At 34.7% G+C, this 22,406-nt stretch overlaps 2 protein-coding genes across 3 annotated transcripts; both read left to right on the top strand.

Annotated features, from left to right (window-relative positions):
* The first annotated feature begins 6,268 nt into the window (after nt 1-6,268).
* Nucleotides 6,269-17,757, top strand: LOC103996671 (sialyltransferase-like protein 2). Of its 2 annotated transcripts, XM_009417634.3 has the most exons (13): nt 6,309-6,355; nt 6,429-6,516; nt 6,628-6,701; nt 9,409-9,498; nt 10,485-10,562; nt 10,877-10,977; nt 11,131-11,323; nt 11,408-11,498; nt 11,570-11,634; nt 13,026-13,180; nt 13,276-13,357; nt 13,446-13,555; nt 17,244-17,757. In XM_009417634.3, exons 2-13 carry the CDS (start codon nt 6,429-6,431, stop codon nt 17,440-17,442), a joined length of 1,326 nt encoding a protein of 441 aa, XP_009415909.2. In that variant the 5' UTR covers nt 6,309-6,355; the 3' UTR covers nt 17,443-17,757. The 2 variants fall into 2 exon arrangements, with proteins under 2 accessions (XP_009415908.2, XP_009415909.2); XM_009417633.3 differs by having other exon boundaries at nt 6,269-6,516.
* An 815-nt stretch (nt 17,758-18,572) lies between these two features.
* Nucleotides 18,573-21,165, top strand: LOC135622298 (exocyst complex component EXO70B1-like). Its single transcript, XM_065124032.1, has one exon. It carries the CDS (start codon nt 18,833-18,835, stop codon nt 20,870-20,872), a length of 2,040 nt encoding a protein of 679 aa, XP_064980104.1. The 5' UTR covers nt 18,573-18,832; the 3' UTR covers nt 20,873-21,165.
* Nucleotides 21,166-22,406: the final 1,241 nt, after the last annotated feature.

Raw genomic sequence — 22,406 nt, 5'->3', positions numbered from 1 at the left:
GATGCCCTCATAATATATGTTCTTATGAGGTGTTTAAGGACGTCATATAGAGTAAATTAACTATCTTAACGAAATGTTATGATTTATCAATTGAAATATATATATTTGTTCATTTAATAATATTCAAATGAAGGTTAACCATTTTGGTTAAAAGTAGAAAATTTTGTAGACCATGGTTCTATAATTTTAGATGGATGTTAAAGATACAATTCTAATGTAAAAAAATATGGAGCCTTATAGTTATCCTATGGGAAAACATGATTCCAAGTTGTCATAGATGTCATGTATGTCAAATAGCATTTGTTTACGTAATTGTTACTGAATAAAATTTTGATGACGACACATACATTAGAATACTCCCATTAAAATCTTTTCTGATTTAAATTTTAGTGACAAAATATTGTCACCAATCTTGTGATCAAAATTTTTAGATCATGGCAAATGACACATCAACTCATTAGTGATGAATATGTATATGTATATGTATATGTATATGAAGATATGTATATATATATGTATATATATAATAATAATAATAATAAAATAATATAATGTTATAAAAGGTTATCCAAATCATTGATATTTAATTCAGACTCGTTCCAAAAAATTAGAGGTGATTTAGAATTGCTTGCTAACATTTATATAGTCAAAAAGACCTTTTAAATGATTTCAATATTGGTCATGTAGTCTCGTTTTGTATATTTTTATATTTATTGTTCTTTTCGAATGATCTCCTAATCCTATTGTGTGATTCCATGTCTTATTTTCGCTAACATCAATTACTATTATTAATGGTTTTTGCTAGTGTATCGAAATCATCATAGTTGCCTACATACCTCTATGTATATCATTAGCTTTTTCTCATCATATATGTACTTATGAGGTGTTTAAGGATGTCATTTGAGGTAAATGAACTGTCTTAATGAAATGTTATGATTTATCAATTAATATATATATATTTGTTTGGTTAATAATATCGAGATGAAGGTTAACCATTTTGGTTAAAAGTAGAAAATATTGTAAACCATGTTTTGATAATTTTATATGGATGTTAAAGATGCAATTCTAATGGAAAGAAATATGGAGCCTTGTGGTTATCTTGTGGGAAAACATGATTCCAAGTGGTCAAAGATGTCATGTATGTCAACTATCATTTGTTTACGTAATTGTAATAAAATTTTGGGGATGACACATACGTTAGAATACCCGCATTAAAATCTTTTCTAATTTAAATTTTAGTGACAAAATATTGTTACCAATCTTGTTATCAAAATTTTTTGATAATGGCAAATGACACATCAACTCATTAGTGACCGTTTATATATGTATAAATATACATATACATATATGTATATATATATATAATAAAAATAATAGTAATAATAATAATAATAATAAAATAATATAATGTTAAAAAATGTGACCTAAATCATTGCTATTTAATTTACTCTTTCCAAAAAATTAGAGGTGTTTTAGAATTGCTTTTAACATTTATATAGTCAAAAAGATTTTTTAAATGATTTTAATATTTGATATGTAGTCTCGTTTTATATATTTTAATATTCGTTGATCTTTTTGAATGATCTCCTAATCCTATTGTGTGATTATGTGCCTTATTTTTTCTAACATCAATGATTATTATTAGTGGTTTTTGTTACTGTATCGAAATCATCATAGTTGCCTATATGCCTCTATGCATATCATCAGATTTTTCTCGTCATATATATCTTTATGATGTGTTTAAGGGCGTCATATGGAGTAAATGAACTGTCTTAACTAAATGTTATGATTTATCAATTGAAATATATATTTATTCGTTTAATATTATCCAAATGAAGGTTAACCATTTTGGTTAAAAGTATAAAATATTCTAGATCATGGTTCGATAATTTTATATGGATGTTAAAGATGCAATTCTAATGGAAAGAAATATGGAGCCTTGTGGTTATCCTGTTGGAAACCATGATTCTAAGTGGTCATAGATGCCATATATGTCAACTAGCATTTGTTTACGTAATTGTCACTGAATAAAATTTTGGTGACGACACGTACATTAGAATACCCCCATTAAAAATCTTTTTTAATTTAATTTTTAGTGATAAAATATTGTCACCAATCTTGTTATCAAAATTTTTGGATCATTACAAATGACTCATCAACTCATTAGTGGCTGTTTATATATATATACATATACATATATTATAGGTGTTTATATATATATATATATATATATATATATATATATATATATATATATATATATATATATATATATATAATGTTAAAAAAAGTGATCCAAATAATTGCTATTTAATTCAGACTCGTTCCAAAAAATTAGAGGTGTTTTATAATTGCTTTTAACATTTATATAGTCAAAAGAGCCTTTAAATGATTTTGATATTAGACATGTAGTCTCGTTTTATATATTTTTATATTCATTGTTCTTTTCAAATGATCTCCTAATCCCGTGTGATTCCATGTCTTATTTTCGCTAACATCAATGACTATTATTAGTGGTTATTGCTAGTGTGTCAAAATCATCATAGTTGCCTAGATGCCTCTATGCATATCATAAGTTTTTTCTCGCCATATATGTCCTTATGAGATGTTTAAGGGCGTCATATGGAGTAAATGAACTATCTTAACGAAATGTTATGATTTATCAATTGAAATATATATTTGTTAATTTAATAATATCCAGATGGACGTAAACATTTTGCTTAAAAGTAGAAAATATTATAAATCATGATTCGATAATTTTAGATAGATGTTAAATATGAAATTCTAATGAAAAAAAATATGGAGTATTGTGGTTATCCTTTGGGAAAAAATGATTCCAAGTGGTAATAGATACCATGTATGTCAACTAGCATTTATTTACATAATTGTCACCTAATAAAATTTTGGTGACGACACATACATTAGAATACCCCTATTAAAATCTTTTTAAATTTAAATTTTAGTGAGAAAATATTATCACTAATCTTGTCATCATAATTTTTTGATCATGGCAAATGACACATCAACTCATTAGTAACCGTTTATATATGTATACATATACATATATGTATATGTATATGTGTGTATATATATATATATATATATATATATATATATAATACTAATAGTAAAATAATAATATAATATTAAAAAAAGTGATCCAAATCATTGCTATTTAATTCAGACTTGTTTAAAAAATTAGAGTTGTTTTAGAATTACTTGTTAACATTTACATAGTAAAAAAGACCCTTTAAATGATTTCAATATTGGACATATAGTCTCGTTTTATATATTTTTATATTCGTTGTTCGTTTTGAATGATTTCCTAATCCTATTGTGTGATTCCATGTCTTATTTTCGCTAACATCAATGATTATTATTAGTGATTTTTATTAGTGTGTCGAAATCATCATAGTTGCCTACATGCCTCTATGCATATCAACATTTTTTTCTTATCATATATGTCCTTATGAGGTGTTTAAGGGCATCATATGGAGTAAATGAACTGTCTTAACGAAATGTTATGATTTATCAATTGAATTATATATTTGTTCGTTTAATAATATCCAGATTAATGTTAACCATTTTGGTTAAAAGTATAAAATATTGTAGACCATGGTTCGATAATTTTAGATGGATTTTAAAGATGTAATTCTAATAGAAAGAAATATGGAGCATTGTGGTTATCCTGTAGGAAAACATGATTCCAAATGGTCATAGATACCATGTTTTGTCAAGTAGCATTTGTTTACGTAATTGTCACCGAATAAAATTTTGGTGATGACACATACATTAGAATACCCTCATTGAAATCTTTTCTAATTTAAATTTGAGTGATAAAATATTATCGCCAATCTTGTTATCAAAATTTTTGGATCATGGCAAATGACACATCAACTCATTAGTGACCGTTTATATATGTATACATATACATATATGTATATGTATATGTATGTATATATATATATGTATATATATATATATATATAATAATAATAATAATAATACTAATAATAATAATCATAATATAATGTTAAAAAAAGTGATCCAAATCATTGCTATTTAATTTAGACTCGTTTCAAAAAATTAGAGGTGTTTTAGAATTGCTTGTTAACATTTATATAGTCAAAAAGACCCTTTAAATGATTTCTATATTGCACATGTAGTCTCGTTTTATATATTTTTATATTCGTTGTTTTTTTCGAATAATCTCCTAATCCTATTATGTGATTTCATGTCTTATTTTTGCTAACATCAGTAACTATTATTAGTGGTTTTTGCTAGTGTACCGAAATCATCATAGTTGCCTACATGCCTCTATGCATATCATCAGCTTTTTCTTTTCATTTATGTTTTAATGAGGTGTTTAAGGGCGTCATATGGAGTAAATGAACTGTCTTAACGAAATGTTATGATTTATCAATTGAATTATATATTTGTTCATTTAATATTATCCACATGAAGGTTATCTATTTTGGTTAAAAGTATAAAAATATTGTAGACCATGGTTCCATAATTTTAGATGGATTTTAAAGATGAAATTCTAATAGAAAGAAATATGGAGCATTGTGGTTATCCTCTTGGGAAAACATGATTCCAAGTGGTTATAGATACCATGTATGTCAACTAGCATTTGTTTACGTAATTATCACCGAATAAAATTTTGGTAATGACACATAGATTAGAATATCCCCATTAAAATATTTTCTAATTTAAAATTTAATGACAAAATATTATCACCAATCTTGTCATCAAAATTTTTGGATCATGGCAAATGACACATCAACTCATTAGTGACCGTTTATATATGTATACATACATATATATATATATATATATATATATATATATATATATATATATATATATAATAATAATAATAATAATAATAATAATATAATGTTAAAAAAAGTGATCCAAATCATTGCTATTTAATTCAGACTCGTTCCAAAAAAATTAGAGGTGTTTTAGAATTGCTTGTTAACATTTATATAGTCAAAAAGACCCTTTAAATGATTTCTATATTGCACATGTAGTCTCGTTTTATATAATTTTATATTTATTATTCTTTTCGAATGATCTCCTAATCCTATTGTGTGATTTCATGTCTTATTTTCACTAACATCAATGACTATTATTAGTGGTTATTGCTAGTTTGTCGAAATCATCATAGTTGCCTACATGCCTCTATGCATATCATCAGCTTTTTCTCGTCATATATATCCTTATGAGGTGTTTAAAGGTGTCATATGAAGTAAATGAACTGTCTTAACAAAATGTTATGATTTATCAATTGAATTATATATTTGTTCGTTTAATAATATCCAGATGAAGGTTAACCATTTGGTTAAAAGTAGAAAATATTGTAGACCATGGTTCGATAATTTTAGATGGATGTTAAAGCTGTAATTTTAATGAAAAGAAATATGAAGCCTCGTGGTTATCCCGTGGAAAAACATGATTCCAAGTGGTCATAGATGCCATGTATGTCAACTAGCATTTGTTTACTTATCACTGAATGTATGTATATATATATATATATATATATATATATACATATATATATATATATATGTATATATATATATATATATGTATATATATATATATATGTATATATATATATATATATGTATATATATATATATATGTATATATATATATATATATGTATATATATATATATATGTATATATATATATATATATGTATATATATATATATATGTATATATATATATATATATATATATATATATATATGTATGTATATATATATATAATAATAATAATAATAATATAAATGTTAAAAAAATTGATCCAAATCATTGTTATTAAATTCAGACTCATTCCAAAAAATTAGAGGTGTTTTAGAATTACTTGTTAATATTTATATAGTAAAAAGATATTTTAAATAATTTTAATATTAGAGTTGTAGTGTTGTTTTATATATTTTTATATTCGTTATTTTTTTCGAATGATCGTATTTGGAGAAAGTAAAATTACGTATTATAAGTGGATATGCGGATTTTGATCCACTTATTTGTTTTTTATTTCTAAAGTTTATCATGTTAATATTGTCTTAATTATAGTATTATTTTATGGCTTTTTTTCTTCTGATTTTAAAAAAAATTGTTTTCTTAAGTTATATAATAATTTCAACGCTATGGGGCCAAAGGCCCATCAGACCGGGCTTACCCTACTGTACGGACCGGCTCACATTACATCTCGAGCCGGAGTCGAGCCGCAGCATCGGGAACGCAAGACAACGTGAGCCCATCCTACGAAGCTGAGATCCAACTTCCCTCTCTCCACTCGCCCACTACTCTATACTGCGGAGGGGAGAAAGCAGATCCGTACGTGTTTTTATCCGTCCTGTGCATTCCGGCTAAGTATTATTGTCACGATCATCATCGTCTCCGCCAGCAGATGCGGATCTTGCAGCTAGGTTTGTTGGTCGCTCTCGCGTCGGGAGTCGCCGCGATCCTCATCTACATCGTCGGACTCTCCAATCCCTGTGAGCTTTCGATGCTGCGGGACTCTCGTTTTCTTGATCCCGGGGAACTGTGGTCGTTGGATCTTGATTCTTGTTTGGTTGTTTGTGTTCCTTTGCTTTCTTTCCCTGTAGATGACAGGTCTAGGGTTATGGTGGATGATCTGAGGGCGTTGAAGGCTTTGCAGAGTGGATTCAAGAAGTGCGTGGTAAGTGTTCTATATTCATCCCTAATTCATTTCGACCTACCGTATGAATCAGTGTCTAAATTAAGTAGATTTTTGAGTTCGTCAATGTGATGTTCTTTATTCTTGTATTCTAATTTTTATGCTTGCTTTGAACTTTTAAGACTGTGATATGTCCCAGAAAATTACAATATTGTTTGGTACTCGAAATATGTCAATAAACAATTCTGTTTAGAGATTTAGTGTCATAGTGGACCAATAATTTAGAAATTGTTGCTAATTAAAACTCAAATCTGTCATCGATGTTCATAAATACTTTATAAAAAGTTGGCTTACTTGTCTTGTTGCTATTAATATATTTTTAGTGTTGGCAATACTTGTTAGAAGGTACTTCAACATGGTAAATAATTCAAATTCCATGAAATAAGCTTGAAAATCACTATAGAAGGATATGTAAAAGACAATGTCAAAAATTTCTATTTTTGTCTTTTCTACAGTTATAATTTGATCCACACTTTCTTTTTTCAATTGTATTCCATTTTTGTTAGATATCAGTGTTCGCTTCTATCCTTTTGGTGTTTCAAACAAAGTATAAAAGTAAGACTATAAAGCTTTATATGTGGGAAGCTACATGAGAAAGTGCTAGTGCATTTCTTCTCTAAGGAGACAAATATACATCTTGGATAGACCCACTCCAAAATTTAGCTAAGTTATGGATCATGGATGACAGTATCTCAAAAGAGACACAACAACAATATCTTCTCATGAAAAACCGTTTGCTTCCATCTTTTCTTTAATGGATTTGGGCAAGGCTACAATAGTGAAAGAATCATTACAAATTTCTTCCGTTGGTTGGACTGCCAGCATCAAACTGTGCAAATTAGATTTCAGCATTCCTGTGCAGAAGACCAATTTGTTGTTTGATCCATTGGAGGATTGTAGTACATTGGGTTGGTGGCAACAATTGATTATTGTTCCTTGTGCTGACTAGTTGGTCTGCAGTGGTAATCAGCTATCTTCACCCTTCATAAATGGCTGACTCATGGGTTGAGAAGGATTTGAAGGCATGCATGGTGGCTCTACTCCATATTTATCCTCCCAAGTATTTTGTTGCACTCCATTGTAGGTCTGTTCATAAACCTTGCTGACCAGTAGCAATACAATTGAAAATTTTAAAAGTTTAAAAATCCCTCTGTCCCTCAACTGCTCTTGTTTTCACCTTTCCATCTGCTCTCTTCTGAATCTTTCGTCATCCCGCACTTCTTCACTTATGCGGCTAGGTGGCTGATCTCATGCGTGTGATCTGGTTCGGTCGCGGTTGGGCTTGTCTATCTATGGATTTTCTGTGGTTGCAATAAATCTGTTGGAATTAGCAACTTATTGTCCAACCTTAGGTCCAGTGCCAGTAAGGCAGATATGACAGCTGTGTGCAGTCCCACCCAAGATATTCCCCTTCCCATAGAGTGGCTTTGCACATTGCAGGAATCAGTATCGCTGTCAGGAGGGTTATCTAACTTGGTCGGTGTTTTTTGTCTCACTCTCTCCTTAGCACTCAAGTATGATTGTGCTGTTGGAGCTAGTGGAATAATATGGTCAGTACACTTGTTGAACGGATTTGGTGAAGATTGAGGCTGGATACTGGGGTTATCAACATCTTGTTGAGGAGATCACTAAATTGATTTTGTCCGGTAGATAGTTCCAATTGTACTATTGTCAAATTCAACTTTACATCTTTGTCATGTGACTGTGCATCCTTAACAGTGTCTTGGCAATATGTTGTAACATCAAGTCTTGTTGAAGTCATGAACATCATTGGAAGAATGTGTCAACATTGGTTGTAAGCTGATGTAGGACATCTTTTCCTTATCTCTTATGTCATGGTGTTAATGATTACACTAATCATTGCTTCTCTTGGTTCTCTATTTCAACAAAGAGAAGCCTTCCACAAGTGAAATAAAGTGGAAAAGGAAATATTTTTTTACTGCAAAAACAAAGACTTCTATGCAAATAGATAGCAAAGAGGTCGATTATGCCTTTACCTATCACTGTTCTTCTTTTCTTGTAGTTTTTTGCTAATATTAAGATAGTGGCTAAATTTGATCTGGAAAGGTTGCGGTTGATTCCCTTTTGGGACTAATGCTGTCCTGGGAGGTCACCAACCTCTCTCCTATTGGCAGTAGGAGTTTGGAACTCTTGTGGTTAACCACAGGTGGTCCCAGAACCTTGTTATGTTCAAACCAAGCAAGGGCTGCCAGGCCCTCTTTTGATTCAAACAAGTGTTGCATTTCCATGCTACTTCTACTACTTCTGCTGCTGTTGCTAAGCGTGCTGCTATGCCACTGCTTTTATGTTGCTGTTGCACCTCTGTAAATCTGGATGCACCAGAAAGAAAGGAGAGGGAAGCGGTAGTGATCATCATGCTCCATATTGCATGCAAATTCTGGGGAGCAAGACTGAGGCAGTGCACTTGGACATGCAAAACATAGGTAGATATGAAAGTGGAAGAGAAATTTGGAACTTTTTCTGCAGTATTCATCCCAACATAAAGGACTTTTAAGAACTAACCTTCACATGGCTTTTTGGCCATTAAAATCTAATGTTGTCTTTGTGCTGCTAAATACAAGTGGTTTGATCATGCAGATGCTCTTGGTACATTGTTGAAATTAATAATATTGCTAGCATTTCTCAAAACAATTTGTAGATTCTCAATCATCATCTTCTGGAAGTGCAGGATGCTAATGGTTTTGGATTACAAGCTCTGGTCAGCCAGGACTATTGTCAAGTTACGATTCAGTACCCTAGAGATACAGTGCCAAAGTGGGTGAGTTTGTTTTTAGTTGACACAACAAATTGTAATGTTTCCTGCATCAAACAAAATGCTATACTATGTGCAAAACATGGTTATGAATTATTTTACTTCGAAGTTCTTCTCCAATAGTCTTTCTATTATCTTATAATCCAGCCAAGATATTGATATATTAGGTTGTAAAACTTGGAAAAACCATTTAAACTTCTGTTCATGCTAGCTTAGCTTTTGCAAAAAAGTATGTTAGATTTTCCTTTGCAAATCTCAGTAAGTGGCATGGTTCATCCATTTAGTTCAATAAAGCTGTTAGCCTTGTTAGCTTACTTGCTCATCCTTGACAATCTGCTAAAGCTTTTTGGTGCAAGGATCCATACTATTCATAATGTGTTTCCTGATCATGTGTTGCTTTTTCAAAAAAAAAAAAAAAAAACCCTTATTAAATTCTAAAGTACCATAACAAGAAAAAAAAAGCATCAATATTTTGGCTATTTTGGGCCCATGACATGGACACTTTCCCATCATCTATATGCCAGCATTCTCCATTTATCAAGGACCATTGTTCTTATTCAACCATTCTTCATTCTCTCTCGAAAATCTGAATTTTCTTACTTACCTGCATTAAGAAGCATGCTAGAAGCTCTTCCCACAATTCTGTTTTCAAGTGGTGCTGTTCCCAACTTGTCAAGGAACCTGAAGATATTGGAAATTGAGCAGCCTTTTTCTGGTAGATAAACAGTACTTCTCATTCCATGTTTTAATTTGTATGATAAATTTCCACCTTAGAGATCTCTTTTGACATTCATTTATATTCATTGTGAATGATTGCAATTTAGAGAAAAAAAAACATGCTCTACATGATGATATTCTTTAAGTATTATTACTTTATGAGCATAGATGTGACTTTTATTTGCTCATCTGAGCTGGTTTCATTTGGTATTCAAGGTAAATTTTATGCAGTCCATCGTTATTTGATTTCTCCTAAACTAATGTTATATTTATAGAGGGATCCAAAAACTGGAGAACTTGAAGGCTTATCATTTGATTTCAACCTCTGTGAAGCAGTTGCTACATGGGAGCAGGTGAGTTTGCCATTTGTATCTCTTGAAGCTTGTTTATAGACTAGGCAGTGGATGAGCCCAAAAGCATAAATAATATATAGTTCCATGATCCATCTGATGATTTTGGCAGTTCTAAAATGTGATCGATGTTTTAGAAATGTGCTGGATATTTCTGTAGGATATCCATATTTTACTTAGTCTTATTTGTATTTCTTACCAAGATATCATTTTATATTGTTTGAGTTTGAGCTCATACTGGTTTTAAGATTCATGACCTATGGACAGCTTGCTTGTTTTGTCTGGTTCAAAATATTACCCATTGAATTTTTCTTTAGGTTCGCAATAGTTCTACCATACTCACAAAAGAGTTTATTGATGCTTTACCAAATGGATGGGAGGAATATGCATGGCGGAGGATCAACAAAGGAATACATCTGTGAGTACAGTTGGTCCAGCTTGATTCAGCTAGAAAGGCTGTCTTATAGTGTTTTCTTGATCTTTTTACCTCTGCTGGGTGCATTAATGAAGGTAAATTTATTCCATGAAGTTGCTAATGATCACACATGTGGAAATTTCTCTTCTATTCTAGTGACTGGTGCAAGAATAGGACATTATGCATGGAAAAACTTTCTTTAGTACTCCCTGAAACACCACCTTTTGTGCCTCGGCAATTTGAACGATGTGCTGTCATTGGTAATTCTGGAGACCTTCTAAAAACAAATTTTGGGGAAGAAATAGATGATTATGACGCTGTTGTTAGAGAAAATGGAGCTCCAATCCAGGTTTAATGAGTACCTCTCCTAACTTTGCTGCAGTAGTATTTACTGACCTACTAAGAATTTTTCTTCCCTCTTACAATATCTCAGAACTACACAAAATATGTTGGTCGGAAAAGTACATTTCGTCTTCTTAATAGAGGATCTGCCAAGGCACTTGACAAAGTTGCAGAATTAGATGGTATGAAATTTGTACCTTTTTTCATGTATATCTTTTTTAATATAAACCATGGTGAGTTTTGCATTTTGCAGAAACTAAGGAGGAGGTCCTGATCATCAAAACCACTATTCACGATGTCATGAATAACATGATTCGGGTAATTAGATCATGCTCAAAAATATTTTAAGTTGTTCCTTCTAAAAGGTGCATGCTGTTATGTTAGACATTGTCATAGCAGCTAGTGTGACAGCTTCCATATATGAATTTATGATTTTTCTTTGATCCTCACTAGTCATTACTTTTTTTAGCTGTATATAACATATATTTCTTGATAGCTCTTTGAATTGTCATCCATGATAATGATAATAACAGTTGGTAATTCTTGCTCTCAACCCATTTTATTACCTTTATAGCACAACATACTACCATCAAAATGCCTTTTAAGTTCACTTCCAGCTGACAGGGACCTTCAAGCAAATGTTGGTCTGAGTCCAATCTGCATTAGGGGAAAGACTCCTTAAGCTATGACAACCATCAAAATGCCTTTGCCCTGGGGGAATAGGAGTTTAAACATGGTACATATACCCTTCCATTCCTCTTACCCCTTATCAAATTTTAGATAATTCTTAAGTGCTCTTCAATTGTGTTTGCCCTGGTGGTCTTGGTCTAAGCTCTTCACTAACAATCATAATTGCCTACCATCACTAAAGAAGGAGCATTAAGGATAGTCAATCCTGGCTAAATAGGGCTCTAATTTGATTCTCATTTGAACATATCTCTATGATGATGTCATGATCAGCCAAGTTGTCAATAATAGGTTTATAGTTTGTGGGTATAAGCTTCTTGTTCATAGGGTTGTCAGAAACTGAGATTGCTCCATAAATTATCAGTCACATTACTGACCTTGTGCCATAAGCCTAATCAGCATAGTAGTATGAATTATTCTCACTATTTCAGCATTTCATATGTTTCTTCTGTGTAAATAGCATTCCAAATAGTGGGAATTGGATTCATGCTTGTAGTGTTATTTAAATTTCATCCATAAACAGCATGCATATTTAACAATATAGTTTCCCATTAATCTAAAGTTTTATCAATATAGTGTCCCCATTGTGGTGGATGGTATGTTGTTCCTTTCTGTGTTCATATGCACACATCAATAGAACTGGTTACGGCTCACAAATGTTAAAAGCATTTGTTCCTTAGGTATCTGTCAAGTGCTTACAAATGACAATTAATCTTGTTTGTTTGAACCTCAGATCATAAAGTTTCACCCGACATGACCATACTGGTAGCAAAAAATAATTGCCTGAGCTTCAATGCTTAACAGTGATGGCATACAGGACATAATATCACACATTTGCATAAACATACCATGACATGCTAAACAGTAAACACAACTGCTATTGCTGATAGATTTCGAGCATGGAAACACAACTATTGTCACTGACAGATTTTGAGCATGGGGAATCAATCCTACTCAAATGAACCTTTAAAATTAAATTTTCTGGATATGTGTGACACTTGACCCTTTTGTTTTTGTTGTAGGAAGTCCCTATTAGGAACAAAGTATATCTCATGTTAGGGGCATCATTTGGCTCTTCAGCGAAAGGAACAGGGCTTAAGGCTCTTGAGTTTGCTTTATCCATCTGTGAGACTGTTGAGATGTATGGTTTCACAGTGGATCCAGGATACAAGGAATGGTAGTGTACAAAGCAGGACTCTTTGTTCTTTGCTTGAACATAAACACTGTAATGCAATTCTTTTGTAAGCTGTAGTTGTCTTTCTTTGTTTGTAGGACAAGATACTTTTCAGAGTCTAGGCAGGGGCATACTCCACTTCATGGTAGGACATATTATCAGATGATGGAGTGTTTAGGAGTAAGTTAATTCTTTTTATTATTTTTTGCTGTCATAATAGTTGGAAGTGAGGGCCAATAGCTAAATGCTTGGTTTCTCTCCTATGCAGCTTATTAAGATCCACTCTCCAATGCGGGCCAATTTTAGTAGGGTAGTTAACTGGTTACCAAATGAGAGCATACTTAATGCTGCTCGAACTGCATCTGAAAAAATTTTGAGGTAACCAAATCATATGCAACTTATATCTGTCTTAGCATTTTCTTACAACTAAAATAAATTACTTGATGACACTTAGCAAATGTTGCTACATCTTTTTATAATACGACTGTATATCTGTGAACAAGGGAAACCTTCTGTATTATCATTATATCACCAAGGCAGCTTCCAATATATGAAGTTCTATAACTATAAGTTGATTTTATAATCATATAAATTATGATTGGTCGAGCTATGATAATTTCTTTTTATAAGTTGATCTTAATATGGTATTGTGCTAACTGCTTAACATGATTCCCGACTGATGTTTAATTTACTGGTTCTACCATCAGCTGGTAACAACTGTTTGTTTATTTAGCCAAATTGTCAAGGTCCATTATTTGCATATACCTGCTGCTTCACATAGTGGTTTTAGTTATTTGTGCATTCTTTAGTTTCATTTTATGTCCTGGCTGATGCTTTAAGTACTATATTGATGATTAATTAGTATATCTTACTTTTTGAATACCCTGATTCATCTCTTTGATTCTGAGTATTTCTTCAATATCCCAAATTGGTACCGTTGATAACAATATTACTGATAAACCTACTGTTGGCAAACGGTTGTGATGCTCCTTGGGCATACATTAAAATAGCTGGACGTTCTTTCCTCAATTTATATTAAATGACTTAGTAACGTCCCAGTCTATTTTTGATCTTAGATTAGAATATTGCAATGCATCAATTATTGTTTGAATAACAGTCCATTACAATAGTGTATGATATAGAAATGTCGAGACCCTTACAGCTAGGCTACTTTGGTCTGGTTCAAGTGGGCCTATCCTCTCTGTGAAAGTTATGTCGTTATGTTCCTTAATGCATTGTTTATGCTTGCTTAGGCCTTAGCCAACCAAAAAAGTCTATGATAGAGTGCCAAAAGTTCTTTGGAACTGTAATGGTTAGTGCCATCTCAAAACTCATACTAAAATATTTTGTGTTGAAGTGGAGCAAAGTGCAAAACTTAAGTGCTAAGTCTCTTACATGGATCTGTTGGTCTTCCATTGATTATCACGAGTAGATATACACGTCAGTCTGTTATGCTAGTGTCTTAGAGCTATTGTTGACATGCATACACCAGTGCTGGCTGGCACATAACATACTGACCATGGCAAGCACTGGTCTCTGCCCTTTTTCCCTGCTTTTTTCTTTTTTGCGCATGATTTGTAGAATCCGTTCATTCTTTGATCTGGTTGACCTAACATGTCTTGAAGTACTTGTTTGGTCCAGGTTTTAGGACTAAAAGGCTTAGGTTGTTTTGATTTCTTGAGGATGCTGGCTTTAGAGAAGTCTGTGTTGTGACCCTTATGGCCTTTCCTTTGCGCTTCAGACTGGTCACTAAAAAGCATTGCCGGGTTCTGAGACTAAAAAATTACTGTTTGTACCTATCTTGAGTAATGATAAGGGCAAAAATCATCCTTTCCTAACTTGACATATGGATGCCAACATGGACACCCATGTGACACAAATCTATTACATCAGATTTGTCATAAGCAGTCGTTTCAATAGAAAATATTCTCTGAATCAGCTCTCATTTGTAGAATATTACGCTGATCGCAAGCGGTTAAGTACCCCCACTATAATTAGTAGGTCCCTTTCTGTCCCTTCTACAGTCTTTGAACTCTCGATAACTCCACCTTAGACTCCTCATCGATTTAGGCATCCGAGGGATCAGGTTGGGAACACCCAACGTCAGTCAATTACCACAGGTACCTTGGAAGTGTTTGGACACTACGGAGATTGGGAGCTCCACTTTGGCTTCACTTCGGTAGGTCGAGAGCTTCCACGTCGATACTTTATCTCCACTTTGGTAGTTTACCTCCAGTTTGGCTTCTCAGCACCTCAGGTCGGGTCAGCCTGCTGTCACGTTGGGCTTGGACCTGATCATGTCGTGCTTGGCACCGCACTCGACAACCGACTTTGGAGACATCAAGGAACTTATTGGTTGGTGGTTCTCACATGTGTGAAAGCAATCAAACTAAAATAGGATTTCAGCCAATAAAAACTGGTTTTTGAGGACATATTTGATGTTTTTACTAATTATTTATGCAATTGAAGACGGATTTGTTTAGATAATTTGAAGACTGATAACATTATCATGTGCTTTTAGTTTTGAATTGACATTCTGCTTGCTGATATAGTGGTTCTGTGAGTTGTATGTGACAAAGGTTATTGTCATAAGCTGGGGAAGTTTCAGAGTAAAGAAAGAGATTAATTTAACTAATGTAGTTTATTAAACTGATGTGCATGATGGCAGCCAACCTTTGGTTTAGTGGAAGTGGGGTAATATAGGAAATTCCATGGAAAATCAAATAGTGATTGAAGACCGAATAGTGCTGAATATGTTAGAAGTGGAGAATGCTCAAAATTACTTTTTTGCACGAAGTTGACTTAGTTGAATTTGTGTGACAAACTGAAGTGGATTAGTTACAACAATAACAAAAACAACAAAGCCATAAAGTCCTCCCTCCCCTCTCTTGCATCCTCCCTAAGTGCGTATGATAAAATTTGCAATGGCTTTTTACCTTTTGTATTTCCAGCACTGATCAGGGAACATAATTTTTAATTAAAATACATGTAAATTTATTGATTTTTAATTATTTGACATGTAAATTTACTGATGGTGGTATGCACTTGATGGCTGATGCACAAGGGAGAAAACAGTTACCTTTGATCTTTGTAAGTTGGATTGTAGAATATATTGCAAAAATGTTATGGGCTTGCTAAAATTTATTGATTGCTTCTTGTTATAAATGTCAGCAACACAGTGCTGGTGTACTTCAATATTATATGATAAGTTAGAGGTCTTTAACCATGAAGATTGGGTGGATTTGGATGCAGATATATCGTAATATCGCTTTTTGTCTCAATTTTTGTTAGTAATATAGCTTGTTGTCTCAGTATTTGTTAGTAATATTGCTTTTTTGTCTCAATATTTGTTAGTAATATTGCTCTTTGTCTCAATATTTGTTAGTAATACCGCTTTTTGTCTCAATATTTGTTTGTAATACTGCTTTTTGTCTCGGTATTTGTTAGTAATTTCAATTTGTCTCGATATTTGTTGGTAATACCGCTTTTTGTCTCAATATTTGTTATTAATACTGCTTTTTGTCTCAATATTTGTTAGTAACACCGCTTTTTCTCTCAACATTTGTTAGTAATATCACTTTTTGTCCCAATATTTGTTAGTAATATCATTTTTTGTTTCAATATTTATTACCATCCAAAATTTGAATTTTCACCTTGTTGGCTACATAAAATCATAAATTCTAGAAAAAGAGTAAATTCAGTAAATAAGGCTTCTGTTAAAACAGGATTTAGGGAGGACCAACATACACATGAATCCTGATTATTAAGATTGCAAAGAAGCAATCCTACCATTGCACAAGGCTCACCCTCTATTTTCAAGAAAAAAAGAGGAAAAAAAAATCATAGTATCATATATGAATCTAATCCATTGTTGATGGCTAATTGGTGTCTTCACAGTGTCTTGATTTTAAATCTCTTTAGAAAATAGTTTTGCTCGTATTTATTTTGATTTTTCTAGATTTACATTCTGGGTTCTACTCTCTACCCTGAAGGTTCAAATTATGCATTGAAATTTTTTTTTTTTTTTTACTTGAGCTCAGTACCTGGTCCATCTTTTTATCCTCAGGAGGATTGGAGCTGGGATGAGTGACCCATTTGGTGCATGTTCTATCATAAAGAAGCGTCCCAAAGGAAAGTCTCCACTAATCTCCGGCCTAAGAAAGGCTGCTATGAAGCATCAGAGCTATGTGAAAGGTGCATCTATGTATCCTCTGGAAAGAAACACTGGAAATGGTATGCTGTGTATGGTGCCAGACATGACTTAGCCCTCATGCTGGACCAAACCAAGCAAGTTCGAAGATTATTTTACCAATCAGGTTGAAGTCAGAATGCTTCAGTTGAAGCTGCCATGAGAGCTGTCCAAGCCATGCCAAAATTTCGGTTTGACATGTCTCAAGGTCATTGATGAATGGTATCCTGGAAGTGCCTAGTCCAATAACAGAGCCATATGTTGTGCATTAATCCAGTTTAAATTCACGGTATCAATATTGAAATTTTGTATTCGGTTTAAAAATCTCACATTGGCAAGATAGACAATCAGAAAGAATAGGTAATTTCATTTTTTGTGTGACCATTTTATATTCTTTCGGGTATCATGTTGGTATCATCATACAAAACAAATATCATCTTCGCATTTCAGTTAAGTTAGATTTTGATAGTTTTTATTGTCTATGTTAAAACAATTGCTTATATTTACATGTTCACTTATTCTCTTGCCTGTTTCAGCCAACTTTAAAGCCCAAGTAGGGGTGAAAGAAAACCAATCTGATTGGTGAGTTAATTTTTTTAATTTATGTAAAGGTAAGTGGAGAAGGCAAGATTGGATTTCAGAATTTAGCAGCTTCGTTTATTGCTTCCTAACTTGAACTAACCTGTTCCACGTGTACCTACGGCTTGTCAGGGATAGATTTTGATGAGCACAAGTATGAGCACAGGATCACTTTCTTTTTGAATCAGGATGGAAATAGGGAATAGGAAAAAGGTAAAAGAGCATCAAGTTTTCATTTTTGTTTATTGGAGAAAACCCCCAATTTTCTTTGAAAATTATTTAAGAGTAACATACTTCTTGAGCAAATTGATCCCAACACAACACGGTTGGGTTGGATCTGGTTTGCTCACAACACTGGTTCTGCCAAAAGTAGAAGTTACGGATTAATAGTAAAGGGGCTCTCAGCCAATATGGGTGATTGCTGCGATATGAAATAAATATCTATATATTATGTTTGATAGGTGTAGATGCGTTCAAGTAGGATTAGCATTGGGTTTCGGACCAACCCAACCCGGATTTCTAGCACAACCCGAGTCTTAATTGGATCGGATCACTAACTCATAATACTGGTCCACTGACGGGCCGGGTGGGTTCCGTTCCTCCACACCCAGACGCTTCTCCCCGTCTTTCACTTACACTGCCTCACTCCTTTCAGCGAAGTCACAAGTGGTGGCGGTATCGCTCTGCTGGATCAACGGATTGGAAAGTAAGAGCAGAAGACCACGAAGAAGCGACCCGAATCGACGCCCACTCCATTCTTCCCCCTTCTCCCTCCCCTCGCAACCCTAAACCTGACCCTGGCGCTCTCGATTCCGATCCCGATACCCCGACCATAGACCGGAATCCTTTTAAGAGCTTCATCACCACCACCGGATCTCCGATCGGCGATGGCGGCGGCCGCGGCGCGGGCCGATGGCCAGGAGAAGGTGATCGCTGCGGCGAAGCACATCGTCAGCAGCCTCGCCACCTCGAAGAACGCTGCCGAGGACATGATCCGCATCCTTTCCGGCTTCGACAACCGCCTCTCCACCATCAATGACCTATTCGCCCCTTCTTCGGACCGCAGCGGCGGAGGCGCCGACGTTGATGGCGATGGCCGTGACCTCTCCGTGGCTGAGCTCCGCCTCGAGGCCGCCCAGAAGGTGGTTCTTCGCTGGGACGCCTCCGATTCCCTCTTGTGGGAATCCTGCCCTGAGGACGCTGAGGAGTACCTTGCCGCTGTCGATTGTCTCATTTCCCTAGCCGAACTAAGCACCTCCACCGGCGCCGGCGCCGGCGCTGCGGAAGACCTCGTCGGTCGTGCGGAGATTGCACTTCAGATGGCAATGTCCCGCCTTGGGGAGGAGTTCCGCCACCTGATGGTCCGCAACGCCGTCCCCCTTGACTCTAACGACCTCTGCTCCTCCATTCGCCGCCTCTCCCTCTCCTTCGCCTCTGACAGCGGTGATGCTATAGAGGACTTTGAGAGCTCTGTTGACGATGAACATCACCACCACCAGCCAACACCGCAGCAGGAGGAGGGCAGCCCTGAGGATAGGTCTGGAAGCAGCCTGATGGATGATCGGAACTTAGATCTGATCCATCCTGAAGTTGTTGCCGATCTGAAGGCGATCGCAGACAGAATGATCGAGGCCAAGTATGACAGAGAGCACCGTCATGTTTACTGCACCGTCAGACGGGACATTCTCGATGAGCACCTCTCCATTCTTGGTGTCGATCGGATTAGCATTGAGGAGGTTCAGAGAATCGAGTGGCGGATGCTCGATGACAAGATGAAGAAGTGGATTCAGGCTGTGAAGATTGTCGTTCGTGTTTTGCTCTGGGGTGAGAGACGGCTCTGTGACCAAATTCTTGCTGCCTCGGAGGAGCTCAGGGAAGAGTGCTTTGCAGAGACCACCAAGGGGTTTGTCATGCAGCTACTAAATTTTGGGGATGCCATTGTGATATGTCAGCGATCATCAGAGAAGCTCTTTCGTATTCTCGATATGTATGAGGCCCTCGCTGATGTTTTGCCAGATCTCCATGCCCTATTTGCCGCAGACCCAAAGGACCTCATATGTGATGAGGCTGATGGGATTCTGAAGAGGTTGGGTGATGCAGTAAAAGGGACTCTCATGGAGTTTGGAAATGCAATTCAAAAGGAGCCATCTCGGAAGCCAACACAGGGAGGTGAGATCCATCCCATGACCCGTTATGTGATGAACTATGTAAAATTTCTGGTTGTTTACATCAATACGTTAAATATCCTTTTGGATGATGGTGGAGTGTGTGGCACTGACGAGGGTTGTTCTGAAGGTTGGGAGAACAAAAACACTGATGGAGAGAATTTTGAGAATATGACTCCATTAGGTCGTCGCATGCTTTTGATAATCTCATATTTAGAATCTAATCTGGATGAAAAATCTAAAGTTTATGAAGATGGAGCAATGTGGTATATATTTTTGATGAACAATATACTCTATATAGTCAACAAAGTAAAGGATTCAGAGCTTGGGAGGCTTTTGGGAGACCATTGGATAAGGAGGCATCGCAGCCAAATTCGGCAGTATGCCACAAGCTACCTTAGGACTTCATGGACAAAAGTGTTGTCTTGTTTGAAGGATGATGGATATGGAAGTGGGAGCTCGAGTAGCATCTCAAAGGTTGCTCTCAAGGAGAAGTTCAAGAACTTTAACATGGCATTTGAAGAAATATACAGGGTTCAGACGACTTGGAAGGTTCCAGATCCTCAGCTTCGAGAAGAATTGAGGATTTCTATATCAGAAAAGGTTATCCCAGCTTATCGCTCTTTTATGGGAAGGTTTGGTGGTCAATTAGAGGGCGGAAGGCATGGAAAATACATAAAGTACACATCAGATGATTTGGAGAGTCATCTTTCAGATTTATTTGAAGGGTTGCCAGGACTCACTCCGAGAAAAAAAACTTAGTTCACAGAAGGTAGCAGGTATGTTCTAAGTCTCATCAGGGGTCTTTTTGTGCAGACTTCAGGTATATTGCTGAATGTAAACTTGACAACGATGGTTTGTAGTCCTTGTATTGGTTATGCATAGTGATGGTTACTATATAGTTGTCATACTGACTTAATGTGTTGTGATAAAAATGCATATTTAAGTAAGCTGTAAGTATGAAATTCTGGAAATTTCTAAAGTTTAAATATATTGTCAAACAATCAAATGTTGACTGGTTCTGTTTAAATTATTATGGCTTGTTAAACTTTGCATTGCTTTTGTTGAGGAAATATCTGCTTCTGTTTAGTTGTCTTTACTTTCTTATGTGCCATTGTTTTGTACAAAGCTACAAAATGTATTCTTGCGGTTTGCATGATGAAATTTAACCAAAAAAATAAATGGGAATTTTAAGTTTGTTTCTGGTATTTGGTATTCTATGTTTCTGTTGCATCAAAACCAGTCTGTCAGGATTGATTTCATACCTAGTTTGTATTTCATTTCTTCAAAATTTGGGGCCTGTATTCTATGTACCTCTTTTGTGGAATCTCCATATTGTTATTGGTCATTTATCTTTTAAATTGATGATGAAATTTGATTTTTACTTTTTTATTATCACAATCAAAACATTTGCTGCACAATCTATGAACAATGATCTCCATACATGGACAAGTTTGTTCAGTTTTGGAGCTCCAGGATACGCAAGTAAAGGGACTGCAAATTCTGGAGTTGACTTCCTACCAGGACTTTTCTTCATGTTGTTGGTGAAGAATTTGTGTCTTGGTTCTCAATCTTCCTTTGTGATATCCATGTGATGTGGTGCAATAATTGTAGGAATAACAAGTGGCTCCATAACTTGGAACTCCTTGGCTGATTCTGGAATTTCTTCTTCTTCATTGTCTTCGTCTTAATTTACATTTATTTTCAAAGTATCCAACAGAAAATATAGTAGATGGTGGATCGTTGCTTCTTTAACATTTGGATATAAGAAATCCATCCCATAAATCATCATCTTTGTCTACTGCCATAGATCTTTTATTTTCCTATTTGTGAATATGCTATGGAACTTGTCATTCTCTTGTTTATATCAATGGGGTTGATTTTGATGATCAGAGCTTCCTTTCATGACACTTTCAAACGTTCTTTTGATGTTTGCAAAGCCTTTGTTCTCTCTTTTTTTTCCCAGATTGTTATTGGTTCTTGAATGTTGTCATCATCTTTTGTCATGAGGCTTTCATACATCCTTTTCATCGCTGCAAAGCCTTTGTTATTTTTCAACTTGTCATTGGTTCTTGAATGTTGTTTTCATCATTTGTCACTTTGTAGGATGTCTTTCAAGATCTGAATAGGTCTTTGGCACTGACCAGTGTGTTGCCTCATGTTGTTGCTTGAAGCTATTTGGCATTCTTTGTTGTTGTAATTATAATTCAGATCCAATGATTTAAAAAGCGTTAGACACTAAAAGATGTCAAGGTCTCAAAATGCCCGAGGCTTTAGGCGTTCGCTCAAGCGAAGC

Source organism: Musa acuminata, chromosome BXJ2-9 (assembly GCF_036884655.1).
Source record: "Musa acuminata AAA Group cultivar baxijiao chromosome BXJ2-9, Cavendish_Baxijiao_AAA, whole genome shotgun sequence".
Taxonomy (NCBI): Eukaryota; Viridiplantae; Streptophyta; class Magnoliopsida; order Zingiberales; family Musaceae; genus Musa; species Musa acuminata.
The sequence above is the reverse complement of the archived record's forward strand: the minus strand, read 5'-3'. Positions and strand labels throughout refer to the sequence as shown.

Bases quoted from the DNA above. Each gene is read 5' to 3' on its own strand.
- LOC135622298 (XM_065124032.1), top strand. From the start codon at position 18,833: ATGGCGGCGGCCGCGGCGCGGGCCGATGGCCAGGAGAAGGTGATCGCT.
- LOC103996671 (XM_009417633.3), top strand. From the start codon at position 6,429: ATGCGGATCTTGCAGCTAGGTTTGTTGGTCGCTCTCGCGTCGGGAGTC. The intron at 6,517-6,627 runs GTGAGCTTTCGA...CTTTCCCTGTAG, and splicing joins CGTCGGACTCTCCAATCCCT to ATGACAGGTCTAGGGTTATG. The intron at 13,181-13,275 runs GTAGTGTACAAA...CTTTGTTTGTAG, and splicing joins GATCCAGGATACAAGGAATG to GACAAGATACTTTTCAGAGT.